This window comes from Rhinichthys klamathensis, unplaced genomic scaffold (assembly GCF_029890125.1).
Source record: "Rhinichthys klamathensis goyatoka isolate OS25496 unplaced genomic scaffold, OSU_Roscu_1.1 h1tg000053l_1, whole genome shotgun sequence".
Lineage (NCBI taxonomy): Eukaryota > Metazoa > Chordata > Actinopteri > Cypriniformes > Leuciscidae > Rhinichthys > Rhinichthys klamathensis.
This window is the reverse complement of record NW_026606598.1, coordinates 4,103,664-4,119,631: the sequence shown is the minus strand read 5'-3', so window position 1 is coordinate 4,119,631 and position 15,968 is coordinate 4,103,664. Positions and strand designations below refer to the sequence as shown.

The 15,968-nt window shown below is 37.1% G+C and overlaps 1 protein-coding gene across 4 annotated transcripts in view; it reads right to left on the bottom strand.

The window, feature by feature from the left end:
* The window catches only part of smoc2 (SPARC related modular calcium binding 2), a 43,222-nt gene that overhangs the window by 5,810 nt on the left and 21,444 nt on the right, over window positions 1-15,968 (bottom strand). Inside the window, exons 6-9 of one of the 4 annotated variants that reach the window (XM_056248250.1) lie at window positions 15,256-15,339; window positions 13,929-14,015; window positions 10,899-11,085; window positions 9,173-9,255 (exon numbers count right to left, since the gene is read on the bottom strand). In XM_056248250.1, coding sequence (XP_056104225.1) covers window positions 9,173-9,255; window positions 10,899-11,085; window positions 13,929-14,015; window positions 15,256-15,339 — 441 coding nt within the window. The remainder of the gene's footprint in view (window positions 1-9,172; window positions 9,256-10,898; window positions 11,086-13,928; window positions 14,016-15,255; window positions 15,340-15,968) is intronic. The other 3 variants (XM_056248251.1, XM_056248252.1, XM_056248253.1) reach the window with 3 other exon arrangements.

The window sequence follows — 15,968 nt, the reverse complement described above, 5'->3', positions numbered from 1 at the left end:
GGGTTTTTGGTTAAATGCTAGAAATAAGGTCTGTAGTGAAACAAGCTCAAGATATTTTCACAATTTATTCTACAACATAAAATACACCAGTGTTACCCCTTGTGATATTTCACATAGTGATATTGCGCAAAGCTTCTAGGTTGCACGTCACACGTAGGCTCACTATTGGCCGACGCTGGTCATGTGTGTGATGCGTGACGTACAACCTAGAAGCTTTGCGCAATATCACTACGTGAAATATCACGGTCGTACAGAGAAGGAAATGAATAGTTGAATAAAGTCGTTATTTTTGTTTGTTTTTGCGCACAAAAAGTATTCTCGTCGCTTGATAAACTTAAGGTTGAGCCACTGTAGTCACTCGGACTACACTGTAAAAAATAAAATCGTAAAAAAACGGTCAATGACTGGCAGCTACGGCTGCCAAACAAAAACCGTAAAAATAAAGTAAAATATCCTAATTTAAATTGAGTGCAAAAAACTTTTCCAAACTTTGTCCTTAAATGTTTTACAGGAAAAACACTGTTATTTTACAGTTATTTCCTGAATTATTATGATCAAACACCTTCAATGTGAAAAAAGGTCAAATGACTGTCAGCAATGGCTGCCATACAAAAACCATAAAATGAATGTAAAATATCCCAATTTAAATAATAAATACTATTGCAGAAATCTTCATTAAGCTTTTTAACAGAAACACAGTTATTTCACATATATTTACTGAATTTTTACTAAAAAACATATTCACTGTAAAAAGTAAATATCTTGCTATAAACTACATGCATGATTTACTGTGATTATACGTCATCAGCAACTACACAGTTACTGTCTGTTAAATAAAGCAACACACAGCATTTCATCTGTGTTTCTCTGCTCATCATGGACTGAAGCACAGGCTCTACTCTTCAACACAATGGTGACACACACAAAGCACACCATACAGAAACACTTTACATCCCAACAGAACACAGTAAACAATACCAGATCTCTCAAGATCTCAGCATCTTCACTTATTACAATCCTTCTTTCATACTAACATTCTTGTTGAGAAATAACAGAGGTTTAGAAGTTGATATTTTATTGAAAATAATAAAGTTTGATGTCACCATGATAGAGGTCAGTGTTGGCTTTAGTTGGGCTCTTGACCCTTCATAAATTAACATTAGTTTTTTCTCTTAACTGTGCATGTCTTTGATGCATATTTATAATTGTAGGAAATTGAGAAAAACTCAGATCAGATGATGTTGGTCATAATTAGGGATGGGAATTGATAAGATTTTATCAATATCAATGCCACTAACGATTCTGCTTATCGATCCGATTCTTTAACGATTCCCTTATCGATTCCTGATAGCACTGTGTGGTAAAAAGTAGTCTTTTTCGGGGGAAAAAACAAGTTGTTTTATTTGTTTTAAAGCTTACACTTGACTAAGCAAACTGTACTTTTTATGTAATTTATGTAATAAATGGAACCTTATTGTAAAGTGTTACCGATTAGTTATACACCGATTAAACGTCCCGTGAGTTCAGTGTTGGAAAGATCAGTTGTTTTAACCATGAATTAAAACGAATCGGTTCAAATGAGTCATTAGTTCGCGAATTGGACGTGTCATTATCAGACGTGTGCGCGTTGTGTGATTATCCCGGCAGTTGGGACATCTCACAAGATGTGTGTCATCACAGAAAACATTTCATCACTGGATCATTTTTTTTAAGTGTGATTATGTCAGCTGAATGTGCGGAACACTTTTCAGAGAAGATAAGGCAACGTATTTTAGCACAATTCACACCCAGCGGCAATTCAGGAAAAACAAATCTCCGAATGCTCCACATGAAACTTTAGTCTCCCTACCTTACCATCGTGTCGTTTATTTTGATTAATATGTGCGAGGGAGAGAGGAAGACAGCGCTTAGTTTTGAGACTGTGAAGCCTACTTCTGCCTTGCTCCGAACTCCGAAGAGAGAGAGTGCGTGCGCGCGACCGGGGCTCTCTCTCTCTCTCTCTCTGCTCGATCAGTTTAACATGCGCCCTGTCACAAGCGCAGCGGTTCATCTACATTACCAGAGAGAGACAATTTTACTCACTGATCAAATAAGACTTTGCAGGACAAAGATTAGCTTTGGACGCGGTGCTATGGTGCTTGAAAAAGGACAAAAGGGACAGTTGTGAGTTCACGGTCTGTAGCCTACATACTATGGCTGACTCAGAGCAGGAGCATCGATAAGAGGACTCGTTAACGTCGAGGGCATACAATATCGATGGATCGTAAAATTTAGAACCGGTTCTCGAGTGGAACCGGTTTTCGATTCCCATCCCTAGTCATAATAGTGATAATATTCATCAAGCAGTCATCTGCTGTATTGATACCACCTGATTGGTATGAGTTTTTAATGGCTGATTAAGTTGTAAATTGTTAATTTAGAATGCCAGTATTGCTATAGAAGATAAGATTTTATGAAGTCATTATGCAAAAAATGCTTTGACAGGATCATACAGACTCACTCGGGCATCAAGAATTAGCGTGTGAATCTCAACAATGGTGACAATGAAAAAAAAATCTGACCTATTATAAAGTCACAAAAAGGCTTTGTTGATTGTAGGGGTGACCCCGAATAGTCGAAGATTCGATGCTTCGATAGGAGGAGCCTGATTCGACTACCAATCTCACGGCCGAATCTTCGCAGATGTGTTATTAAACGAGGATTATGTCATTTTGGCTATATGAGTGTGCTCAATGTCTGATTTCACATAGAACTACTGGTTTTCTGTCAATACGTTAATATATAACCTATTATGATAATGCTGTCAATAAAAATGTGCAAAGAAAGAAGCTTTTAATAAATATTTTTTAACGTGCGTGCAGCGTGAATAAATCCAAACACCCCGTGACAGATTAAGTTTCACTTTCGATCCGTGACCGACAGAGGAGCGTCGTGTCGGCAGGGATTTAAATCTTTAAAAATGTCTGGGATAAGAAAATCTAAAGATGCACACCATCAGAAAGGATATTCTCCAAGCCTGGATTTAGCATCAGGAAAAACATGATCACACTTCTGCCGGCCAACGTTAACAGGTTGGTTTTCCTCAGGACTTTCTAAAATGCTTAACATGAAAAAAGCTTTTAAAACGCTTAAATGGCACTTTTACGTGCTTAATGTATGTACACAGTAGGCTACACACCTTAAGAAACCATTCTATGTGCAGATAAGCAGATGAACCCAGAATATGAACGCAACGCGTTTCTCCTATAGAAAGTCACGTAAACCTTTTCCTTTAACGGTTTTCTCTATGGGAAGAAAATGCTTAACGTAGCCTATAATAAAACGCATTGAGTTCATATTCTGGGCTCATCTGCTTTTCTGTAGGCTATATAATATGCTTTATTACTAAGGTGTGTACAGAATTTGATCTTTTAATATAACAGGTTTAGGACAAAGCCGTTAAGCGTTTTTCACGTTAAGCGTTTTAGAATGTATTTTATCCGCGCACACAATTTGAAAAGACTCAAACGGACACAGGCCGAGTGAAAGACTGGATTTTGTTTTTTCGATCAGGTATGGGTACAAGTGATTTAAAAACATTTCAGCCGGTTCTAATTTGATTTTTGGAAACTGTTTGAATGTAACCCCTCCACCCGGACTACTAGCTGGCCTCTGTTACATGAACACGGTTAGCTAAAAAAGACTGCTGCTCCAGTTTAGCGTTTATTGTTGTTTCTGCAGTTAAAAAGACAAAGTTGACAATCCTGGCCATACTTTCGTTATTTTAATAATTTCTTTATTTTTATTTTATTAATTGATCACTCAGGGTGATCTAATTTAACTATTTGTGACTTGTGTTTTGAATATTTGTTCCCCTGCACTTTAGGCATTTTGCACACATTTGTTCTGCTTCTTGTGACTTGATTCTGACTTATTTCGTTTTGTATTTTTATTTATTATAAATGTATGTTGTGTTCTTAATTGTTGATTATTTTTCAGAGCATTGATGTTGCGCTGTAGGCCTACTTAGAGCATGCTCGTACAGGCAATTCAGCCGATTTAATTTGATTTGCATGTGAAATGCAAATCCTATCTGCAGTGTGGCCTTTCTGCAGTTATTTATGTTATTTCTTAGTTTTATTGATCCAAAATGTTTTTATACATTTTCTTCTATATCTTTGTGTGATGTTCTGTACATCGCGGCTTTAAAATGTTAAAGCCCCGCCCCCTCCCCAACACCACACACATGATTCGACTATTAGTCGACTATAGGCAGGACTTGACGAATCTGATTCGACTATGAAAATCCTTAGTCGGGGACACCCCTAGTTGATTGTCACCATTGTTGAGATTCATATGTTGATTCTTGATGTCTCTATACTCCTAACAAAATAAATCAACTCAAAAAAAATTATGTAGAATATATAATTTTTTTAAATTTGAGATTGCAATAATACTGATCCCACAATATTTCAACAAATCATGTGAAAAAAGTATGATAATAATTGCCTTTGTATAACACTAAAGTCCATCTATATATAATGTATTCACAGCTAATAAAGATTTGACTGTCATATCAGTGAATCAGATCATCATATGATGACCTTAAAATCATCAATAAATGACCAAGATCATCTAATATTTTCTCTTGCAATTATTGCCATAAATGTGCATCAAAACAGTCAAAGCAGCCAGAGAAAAAGTAATGTTGAAACTCAAGTCATGAGCCCAACTAAAGCAAACACTGATCTCAATCATGGTGACATCACATTTCTATTAAAGTTTTTTACACTTTATTTAAATTAGGATATTTTACTTTAATTATATGGTTTTTGTTTGGCAGCTGTAGCTGCCAGTCGTTTGACCCTTTTTTTACGATTTTTATACAATGAAGGTATATGATCATAATAATGCAGGAAATACCTGTGAAATAACAGTGTTTTTTTTTTTTTTTTTTTTTGAATTAGAAGATTTTACTTTAATTTTATGTTTTTTGTTTGGCAGCCATAGCTGCCAGTCATTTGACCCTTTCTTTACGATTTTTTTTTCACTGAAGGTATATGATTGTTATTTTACAGGTATATCCTGAATTATCACAGTGAATTTTCAGTTTATTTAATTTAGGATTTTTTACTTTAATTTTACAGTTTTTTGGGGGCTGCCAGTCATTTGACCGTTTTATCAATTAACTTTTGTTTTGTTACTGTTTAATTACAGATTATATTTGTAATTTTACATACATTTTTATGTACTTTAAGAAAACAGAAAAAATACTGTATGAAAAATACAATCAATTTCCTGTATAAAAGATGTGAATTACTGCAATTTGTCATTAATGTCACAATACCTAAAATAACAGCTGAATTTTTATTTTACAGATATTATTTGTAATTTTACAGTGTTTTGAGTACAATTTAAAATGAAAGAAAATGATCGTCAAAAAATCAGTTATTTTCTGTAAAATTAGGATTTTTTTTTTGAGTGTATTTTACCGATGTCTTTCATAACTTTTGGGCCGGCCAGTTTCGATCCCTTAAGAAGCCTATGGAGGAGTGATCCAGCTCTCAGATTTAATCAAAAATATCTTAATTCGTGTTCCGAAGATGAACGAAAGTCTTACGGGGTTGGAACAACATGAGGGAGAGTAATTACTGACAGAATTTTCATTTTTGGGTGAACTAACCCTTTAAACGTCATCAGCCAAACATGAAAAATCATCTACTCACCAGTCCACTTTTACAACCTCGTTGTGTTTATAATCGTGCTCTTGCGAAGTATACTAAGTCTAACTCAAACTTTCAGGGAAATGTCTTTTTTAAGTATAGACTGAAAGAGTTGTCAGAAGTTTGGTGATGGTGACGATGACAGTCCTGTGACCGTGATGGAGTTCGTTTATAGCATAACTTTAGCTTTTTATTTCTGGCAATTGTAGAGCTTATTTTCTGCAATAATCCAAAATCCTATTGGGCTTTTGTTGAGGGAACTAGGGCTATGCTAACTTCAGGTTTGGCCGAAAAAAAAACATAATCACTGCAGCGCTCTATTAAACTAGACCTGACCTCCCTTTAGTTTGAAGAATGCAAAATATAATTAATAAAATGCAGTGTGTGATGAACGTCTGCCAGTATCTAGTTATTTTAGTCGATAAAGTTTTAAATATGGATATTTTTCTTACACGAACGCGTCGCTTCACTTCAGAAGGCCTTTATTAACCCTTTATTGGAGCACTTTTATCATGGATGGATGCACTTTTATGGACAGAATTGAAATGGCCATTCTGCCATTATAAAGCTTGGAAGAGCCAGGACATTTTTTAATATAACTCCGATTCTATTCGTCTGAAAGAAGAATGTCATATACACCTAGCTTGAGGGTGAGTAAATCATTTTTGGGTGAACTATCTCTTTAAGACACTTCTAATTATAAGAGCACTAGAAATCAAAAAACTTTCAGACATTCATTTTTGATCTCTTAAGCTATATCACCTGATTAAAATGCCGAGCGAGAATTCACTGAGCAAACCCATCCAGATCCTGCATTTTACAAAATTTCAGCGTTACCCAGAATCCCGCAGCTTCTGGATCTTACATAAAAACTCTCAAGTTGCAACAGAGTCATGAGAATTGCGGTATTGGCAGTGGATTGTGGCCGTTTAGCTGCCAGCAGCCGCCGGCCCCCATCAGCCCCCCTTCTACACCACAATTAACCAGCCGTGACCAGAGAGCTGCTCACACAGCCGCACCTGTGCACACGCTGCTGGCAGCCTGAACGTCCACACACACACACCTGAGGAACAGAGGATTGTTTGTTAACATACTGAGATATTACAATGTTTACCAAAGCGCCCAATGACAAAGCAGACCAGCAATTCATCTGCATCTCAGACATACTAAGCTGGGTCATATCTACCATGGAGTAGTACAGATTCATATTGCCATCATATAAGTGGGATACAATATTTTTCAATACAATATTAAAATGAATTGAACATTGGAGTCCAACTCTTAACTATCCAAGTCTATCCAAAATCGTCACTTCCTGGGAAATTGGCGCAAAATATCTGTAACAAAATTGGAAGTTGTTGCCATCGGGGGAGAAACACTGGCTCTTTTTCCTACATCAGAAATGACTTGCGTCTCAGAGCGCACAGACGAAACTCAATAAAAGGCGTCATTTTATCTTGCGTTCGGATGCCTGGTGTTTGGGAGCGCGCTCGTGAGGTCGAGTTGCTTGTGAGGTCATTATATCAAATCTTTCTGATGACAGACTTTTGCTCATTTCAGAATAATCAAACCAATATTTGAGATCCTGTGCAATGACATTATCCATTCATCTAATTATCCAATCACATCCCCTGTTGAGGCAAAGCCACGTAAGCTTTTTGTTGCGCATCAAGGGATTTATTCAGTAAATATGTTTCCAACTTAGATTTTGTGCGTGTCTTCTTATTAAAAAAAAAAAATGTATCCGCCTTATTGAGTGCATACATTTTTTATGCACATTCTTTTCATTTATGTGCATCTTATCGTTCTCATCTCATTATACTGGAGGGTTTTGTGGTTTGTGTCACTCCAAAATCATCCATCCTGTCTAATGACATTACATAAATCAGTATAATAATAGAAGAATAAAAATGACCTTTTACATTTGTAGACATTGCCAAAGGGAGGTGTTGTCCGATTCCAAATAAATATAGCACACATTAGTAACACACGCACACATTCTCACACCTCATACTGTTTCAAAAGCCTTTTTCACCACTTAATCTTAATTAAAAAATGAGGATAATCCTATTAGTCAAAGTCTGGCCAGGGTTACTCTAGAATCTGTTATCTGGAACTGAGACAAAGCACAAAAGCATTTCTCATGTACTTACACTAACAAAACAGTACCACGGTATTTCCATGGAATATATTCTTAGAAGTACCATGTCCTGTAAATACCATGGCATGGCGCATTATAATAGCAATTATTCAGTATCATGGTAGATATTAAAATGCAAGAGTATTATTCCAACAGTATTATACCACACTACATCTTTGTAAGGGTGGTTATTAGGCCTGAGCAATAAATATATACTTGTTTTTTTTACATTTATGTATTTGCTCTGGAATGAGCTGATTCGAATGAACCACAAATGAATCAAACTGTTCAATATAGTCACTGATATATTCCACTGATGCTAGAGGTGTTCAAATCTTTAAAATCAATAAATTAATATTTATAGAGTCAGTAAGATTGTTAATGTTTTTGTCTCTGATGCTCACCAAGGCTGAATTTATTTGATCAAAAATGGAGTAAAACAGTGAACAGAAAGTTCAATTTGATGAACAGAAAGTTCAAAAGAACAGCATTTATTTGAAATTTAAATCTTCTGTAACATAAATGTTTTTACTGCCACTTTTGTGTAATTGCTGAATAAAATCATGAATAATAATAAAAAAGAAAAGACAAAAATTCCTTACAGACACCAAACCCTTGACTGGTATTGCATATTGTCAACATGATACAGCCACACAGTCCCCATACAGAAATCTAGTCTAGTCAACTCAACAAATTAATTCATGCTGGAAATGGAAGTCACTCCCTCGTTTCCTTTTTGCTGTTTTTTATCTTTGCCCTCCACTCCTTTTCCCTCTGTTCTTCATCACAGCCACTCCCCCACACTCATCCCTCCTTGTCATCCTCCTAGGCTCATGCTATCTATTGTAATCTATCTTTTCTACCTCCCCTTTCGTCAGTGAGATGATCTGTTAACATCTTGTCGTCTATGCGGACCGCAGGGTCGTGGGAAACCAGGAGATGGTTTAAGACTCTAGATGTCACACACATACCTGTGCACACTTGAGCTCACATGCAAACACAAATACAGACATCCTTGTGGTTTATGTTTACATGCATTTTTCCAAAATGAATAAGTATGAAAATGTATCAAACACATCTATAATCAAACAGCTGGTAGTGCAGAAAGTGCACCTATTAAACAATACCTAATGTGTAACAATTTTTTTTTTTTAATGTTTTACATTTATTTGTTTATTTCCTTGAGGTCCTTTTATAATATTTGAAAAGTTGTTTGGTAATTTTTCTTTTTAAGGCGTTTTTGGTTTTTGCAGCTTTGTTTCTATAAGTTGTTGCTAGTTTTGCGTTGTGAAGTATGTGGCTCTGCTCAGAAGCACACAGTTCAGCTCACCCTGCAGATGTCTGCTCCTGTAATGGTCCTTTGGTTTGTTTGGATGGGCTCTGGCATTTCCATCACATTTTGGTTGTTCGAATCTAAAGCAAGAGAGAGAACAGGAAAAAAACAAAAGTGAAATACAAAGCATTATTGTTAACACAGAGACGAGTCCAACATCTAAAATATTCCACCAATGCAGAGAATTTTTTTTTTTTGTGCACTACCATGAGGATATCAACATGAAGTAATGTGGATTTGTTATTTAGCATTTCTTAAAGCAGCATAAAATGGAAGTTGTGATCTTTTCTTTCAATATTTTAATCAATATCACACTAATCACAATGTAAATATTCATAAAAACACTGCAGTTTGCTGTCTATCTATCTATCTATCTATCTATCTATCTATCTATCTATCTATCTATCTATCTATCTATCTGTCTGTCTGTCTGTCTGTCTGTCTATCTGTCTCTCTGTTTGTCTCTCTCTCTCTATCTATCTTTCTGTCTGTCATTTTATCTATCTATCTATCTATCTATCTATCTATCTATCTATCTATCTATCTATCTATCTATCTTCTCTCTCTCACACACACACACACACACACAAATCTCTTTAAAGTTTTCACAGATCAAATGAGTGCACTAGGATGCAATCACTAGAAGGTCGGCTCAAGATGCCGGTAACAGAGGAATGGGATGAGAGAAAAGTGGACAAAAAGAAAAAGTAAGAAGTGTAAGACTAGAAAAATATCTATGGCCCCATAAGGAGAGTAAATGTGCTCCAATCACTGCCAGGCGACCTGCCCAGAGAACAGAGAAAGAGAGAGAGAGAGAGAGAGAGAGAGAGAGAGAGAGAGAGAGAGAGAGAGAGAGAGAGAGAGAGAGAGAGAGAGAGAGAGAGAGAGAGAGAGAGAGAGAGAGAGAGAGAGAGAGAGAGAGAGAGAGAGAGAGAGAGAGAGAGAGAGAGAGAAAGAGAGAAGAGAAGGTAGCACTTCCATGCGTGCTCTAATGCGCCGTCTGGCACACTGCCTGAGGCTTTGTTAACTCAATACCACATTTGGCGATGGTCTGAAATCCACAGCATCACTCGATTACACTCATTAAAGGTGCCCCTGAATACAGCGGGTGTCCCTGACCCCTGACAAACACTCACAATGTTTTGTCATTCTGCCAGGTTTCTTGATCAGATTTGAGCTGGTTGTGCAACCAGCCTGTTAGGAGATAAGTGATTAATCGAAATGATTGGATGGTATATTTAGCTTCATGGATACTGTTCTCATCAAGTTGCTCTCGAAATGTTAAAAGAGACTGAATGAGATTGGGCCAAGTATTGGCCCCTAAGAGACTCCAAAGCTCAATTTTGTACCCCATAGTAAGTCAAATAAAGAGACCTGCCCCGGGTGTATATTAGATGTTCTGTAAGAGAACAAGTCGACTGGCACTTACCATTTTAAAAGCCAAGTGGTGGGTTTTTCCTTTCAATAGAGACAAACTGCTTAAGTTGTATTTTGGCAACTAAATAAGGACGGATTTGTTTCTTTGAGGCGCCAGAGGTATTTTAAAGTGTTTAAAATAACATTTTGTTGAAGCTGATGTTAAAGAGACATGGTGAAATAACATCCTAGCAGTTGTACTTGGAGAAATTTCCACCTGATGTTTTGTAAAAAGTGGATCATGAGCTAAAACCACAGAATTGCACTACACAAGTTTTTTTTTTTTTTTTAAAGCAAAGTACATTACCTTGTGGATGTGCCCGGTATGGGCCGTCCAGTGTCCACCAGGACACACCAGCAGTACCCGGTGGAGGGATGGCACTGGACGGGTTTGTAGAGGCCACCGTGAGCGCAGTCAGGTACAAAAACTGCTTCGTTTTTATGTTGTCTTGCTTCTTCCTGTGCCGACAGCTGCTCCTCATCACACGAGGTTGCTGAGTTAAAGTGAGACAGAAGAAAGGAGTGAAATACAGCAGGAGACACAATTTGAGTGAGTAAGTGTCAGTGTTCTCTGTGATGAAGAGAGGCCGAGCATCTGTGTTGCTGTACAATGAAAGTAGACAGTGACCAGGAGCTGTCAAGCTTTAAAAAAAAACACACCTTACAATTTCCATAAAAGAAGTACATATGACTAATGCACAATAATATACCAAGTCTTTTCAATAGGTTGTGAGGAACAGTACGAACAAGCTTCAATCTAAATTAGGGATACAAAAATCCAGTGTTTGACTAAAAATTTTCTACTAAGATGTCTTAATATTGATTGTTTTGGAAGGCAGCGTAGATGCATCCATCACTGCCTGTGATATCCCATGATCCTGATAAAATAATACATTTGTCAGATGTTAAAATAATTAATAATGAATTAAAATTGAATTGATACATTTAGTCACATTTTAATTAAATTCATAAAATTGTATTGGCAGTTTTATGTAAACAAATGAAATGTAAAAATTTGATTTTTTTTATCTTAGGAATTCCTTTATACTAAGAAATAAGCACTGCGGTATTTATTAAATATCATATCCCGTGATTCTATGTATGTGCTTTGTCTGGATAAAACAATGTAATTGCTGTCTGATGTTGAAAGAATTAATAATACATTTAAATTCAATTCAATTGAAATTGAATCGGAACTAATTAATTGAATTGCAACTAATTAATGTATGAATGAATGTAAATTTGTAACTTTTTTTCAACTTGTGATTTCATTTAGACTGAGAAATAAGAATTGTATTCATTAAATATATATATCCCATTATCATGTAGCTACATGTGATTCAGCTGGTTAAAAGAATGCAAATGCCGAACACTGTTGAGAGATGCACAGACTCAGGTAATTCACACACGCTTAATCTCTCTCTCTCTCTCTCTCTCTCTCTCTCTCTCTCTCTCTCTCTCTCTCTCTCTCTCTCTCTCTCTCTCTCTCTCTCTCTCTCTCTCTCTCTCTCTCTCTCTCTCTCTCTCTAACTGCATGAATGACTGCTTTAATCAACTAGCTCAAGCCTCTGTTACTAGCTCTAAAATTACATTTTGGAATTAGCAATGGAGCCTTGGGATGAGATGCGCAAGTAATTAGTGCTACACACAAGAGCGTTTTAAGGACGAAACCTGACGCATGTCTTGAAATACAACATCTCGGTAACCGTAGAATAATTGACTCTGATCCATTGAATTATTCAAAAGTAATGTACACACGAGGTGTAACAGCCACGGGTGTGCATTATTTTCTTATAATTCAACAGCCCGTCGTCAATTACTCCTTACATAGTAAAGTTATCTCTAAAACTCCTTTGAATTGGTTTCAGTTCATTTGACATAATATGATGGTGCCTGCATGCAAGAACATTGCCTGTGAAGTCAATGACTGACCGGACTGTGATGCCTCAGACACAGCCATGGAGAGATGGATGGACAGCATGTTGGAGGGGGTAAAGTTAGAGAGAGTGAAAGTGAGAGCTTGTGCTTTATGGAGGGCCTGCAGGAATGTTTATGACATTAGGACTGCACCGGGCTCTTGCGACCAGCATAAATATTTACACGTTGTCTCTGCCTGTGTTTGCAGTGCCTTTGAATGAAGATAGAGACCTTGGGCAGAGAATCGCCGCATAAAACATAGTTTTGGGAAAACAGTGGCATCTTAGTGATTTCTTTCAATCCTGAGCATGAGCTTAGCCACGAGACTCAGATGCACGCACAAGACGACAGCCCGAAACACATGAATGATCCATATGGAGCACAACCTCTCAGTGAGATTTCTCTGCATCAGGAACCAATCATGTCATGTGCCACAACACAGCTCTCCAGCAACGCTTTGAGCCGCCTCATCTAATGCAAGCAAGATTATGTGAGTAAAAAAAAAAGAAAGATAAAAAGGAAATGAGGGGGAGAAAATTTGGTGCAAAAGTCAAATTTCCATAAATTGTGCAGCCCTAGTTACCTGGGTGTTGCTACGCTTTTGCAAAGCTGTTCTGAATGGTATTTAGTGCATTGCTATGCATTTACTAAGGTAATGTATTCTCTCGCCCACATCCTTTTATAGTTATCCTCTCTCTCTTTCTCTGTGGTGTTGTCAGGTCTTTGGCTTCATGTGAACATTGTTTTAGAAAATGTTTTTTTTCCGCCCATCTTTTCTTTGTCTGTCTTTCTTTCAGTTCTATTCTGAGCTTCTCTGAATAGTGATAATCACCCTTTAGACCTCAACGAATCAGCCGTAATCAAAACCATCAGCGTTCACTGCACTGCACTGACGTTTTATTGATTGTAAATCAAGAGAACTTTACAATCAAGCTATTCACGCACACACATAGACACACACACAAATGAGCCTGTTCAGAAACGCACAAACTCTGTAATGTCATCAGAATTAGATCTGTTATTAAATTCATGTCATCATTTTTTCGCCAGATGGGTTTTAATGACATCTCTTGATTCCTTCATTAGATCAACATGTCAGGCAATGGCTGAGTATACCGCATTGAGCTGGATCTTCACATGTGTGTGTGTGTGTGTGTGTGTGTGTGTGTGTGTGTGTGTGTGTGTGTGTGTGTGTGTGTGTGTGTGTGTGTGTGTGTGTGTGTGTGTGTGTGTGTGTGTGTGTGTGTGTGTGTGTGTGTGTGTGTGTGTGTGTGTGTGTGTGTGTGTGTGTGTGTGTGTGTGTGAGCTACTATAGCAACAGAGTTTCATAATACTGACCGATAAGAATCTGCCTATGTCTCTTTTGCTTTCTCTTTCTATTCTCTTAAAAAAATAACAATAATATAAATAAAAAACTCACGTGTCTGTGACTCACATAGTGGTTTGGTCTTGTTTTGTCTGCTGCGGACCTGTTCTGTCCAGAGTGTTGGGTACTGAGCGATGATGTCTAAAACACACACGCAAATGCACAAAACATTAGTTCTGTTCCAAACCCTACACTCAATAAGGTTCTTGACTCAATTTTAAAGAAGGCTTTATGCCAAAAACGTTCTATATAAGGATAAATGTCTTAAATGATTGCATAATACTTTCATCTTTATTTAAAAAAAAAAAAAATCTATTGAGCTATAAGCTGTTTAAAGGGATAGTTCACTTTGGAATTAATTTTTGGTATGTTTTAGCTTACCTCAAGGGCATCCAAGATGTAGGTGTCTTTGTTTCCGCAGTAGTTTCAATTTTGATATTTTTAGGTCAAACCGTTCTTGTCTGTTAGTCATAATGCAGGTCTATGGTCACCACCTCAAAGAGCATGCACAGAGAAGTCCAAATTAAACATGATTTAATGACTCGTAAATGTAAGTACACATTGATGGCCTAAGACACGAAACGAGCGGTTTGTGTGAGAAAACGAACAGTATTTATATTATTTTTACCTCTTGTAAACAAAGCCACGTCCAAGTGATCTGATGGCGCCGGAAGTGATCCCTCGCGCGTGTACGTCACTCATACAATTGTTTTATTTTTTATTTTTTTAATTGTTTTATTTTACAACGGTTTAAACATCCCGGATAAGCGCAAATTAGTACCATTTTAATTAGCCGTCTTACCTACAATCTCTGTTCTGTGTAAACAATGAGTGACGTACACGCGCGAGAGATCACTTGCGGCGCTTGTCGGAAAAGACCGAAGCGCCGGCGCCATCAGATGACTTGGACGTGGCTATGTTTACAAGATGTAAAAACTATATAAATACTGTTCATTTTCTCACACAAACCGCTCGTTTCGTGTCTTAGGCCATCAATGTGTACTTACATTTACGAGTCATTAAATCATGTTTAATTTGGACTTCTCTGTGCATGCTCTTTGAGGAAGTTACCATAGACCTGCATTATATGACTGACAGACAAGAACGGTTTGACCTAAAAATATCAAAATTGAAACTACTGCGGAAACAAAGACACCTACATCTCGGATGCCCTTGAGGTAAGCTAAAACATACCAAAAATTAATTTCAAAGTGAACTATCCCTTTAATTCATAAAATTTCATTCAAATTAAAAACAAATGAAAACAACATTAATTAATTAAACCATAAAATGATCCCTAGTAGGTTCTATATTTGAAGTGCCCGACACAACCCTTTTTCTAAGAGTGTAGTGACCGCTTAAAGGCATCAGTGACACTCACCTTCCTCATCAGCGGACGGCTGGGATTCCACTGCGAAAACCGTAGAAGGATCTGCGTTTAGAATGGAGAAGATTTGCAAGGAAACTACAATTACGAGTGTCAGCTAGACAGTCACATCACATGAGCTATGAAGCATTTGCACATTGCCCGGTCAGGACAGATTAGAGAGATGGAGAAACATAATAAAACAGAGAAGAAAGATAAAGGTGTTGAAGGAGGTTTAGTGGTTATAACTGAATCCCTGAAAGAAAAACACAGTTCAAACATTTAATCTCTTTGCTTGAAACCATAAAACGCCTTTATCGAGACAAAAAGCAGTGTGGTTCAAATACAAAATTCTGTAAATGCTTTAAGATGTAAAATAAATGCAAACCGCATCCAAAATGAACACTCCAAGCACCAAATGCGAGTAAAAAATGGCTGAAGTGAGTAAAAAAAGTTTGCCAGTAACTTTAGAATTACATAATCAACCTAATACGTGGCTTTTTAAGAAATATGCTTTGAAAAATAGTTTATATAGGAAGTATTTTCCCCTTCAGAACTATCCTCACATCCCAGACAGCAACATAGTGTCGGCCCAGATCCGGGCCACATCTGGGCTGGATCTGGGCCGACACTATGTATATGAAAACTTCAGAAGTCTCTAAGTCCGTCTAAAGTTTTTGTTTAATATTAACATTATTATCAGGCTCCTATGTATAGGTTTCTAGTAC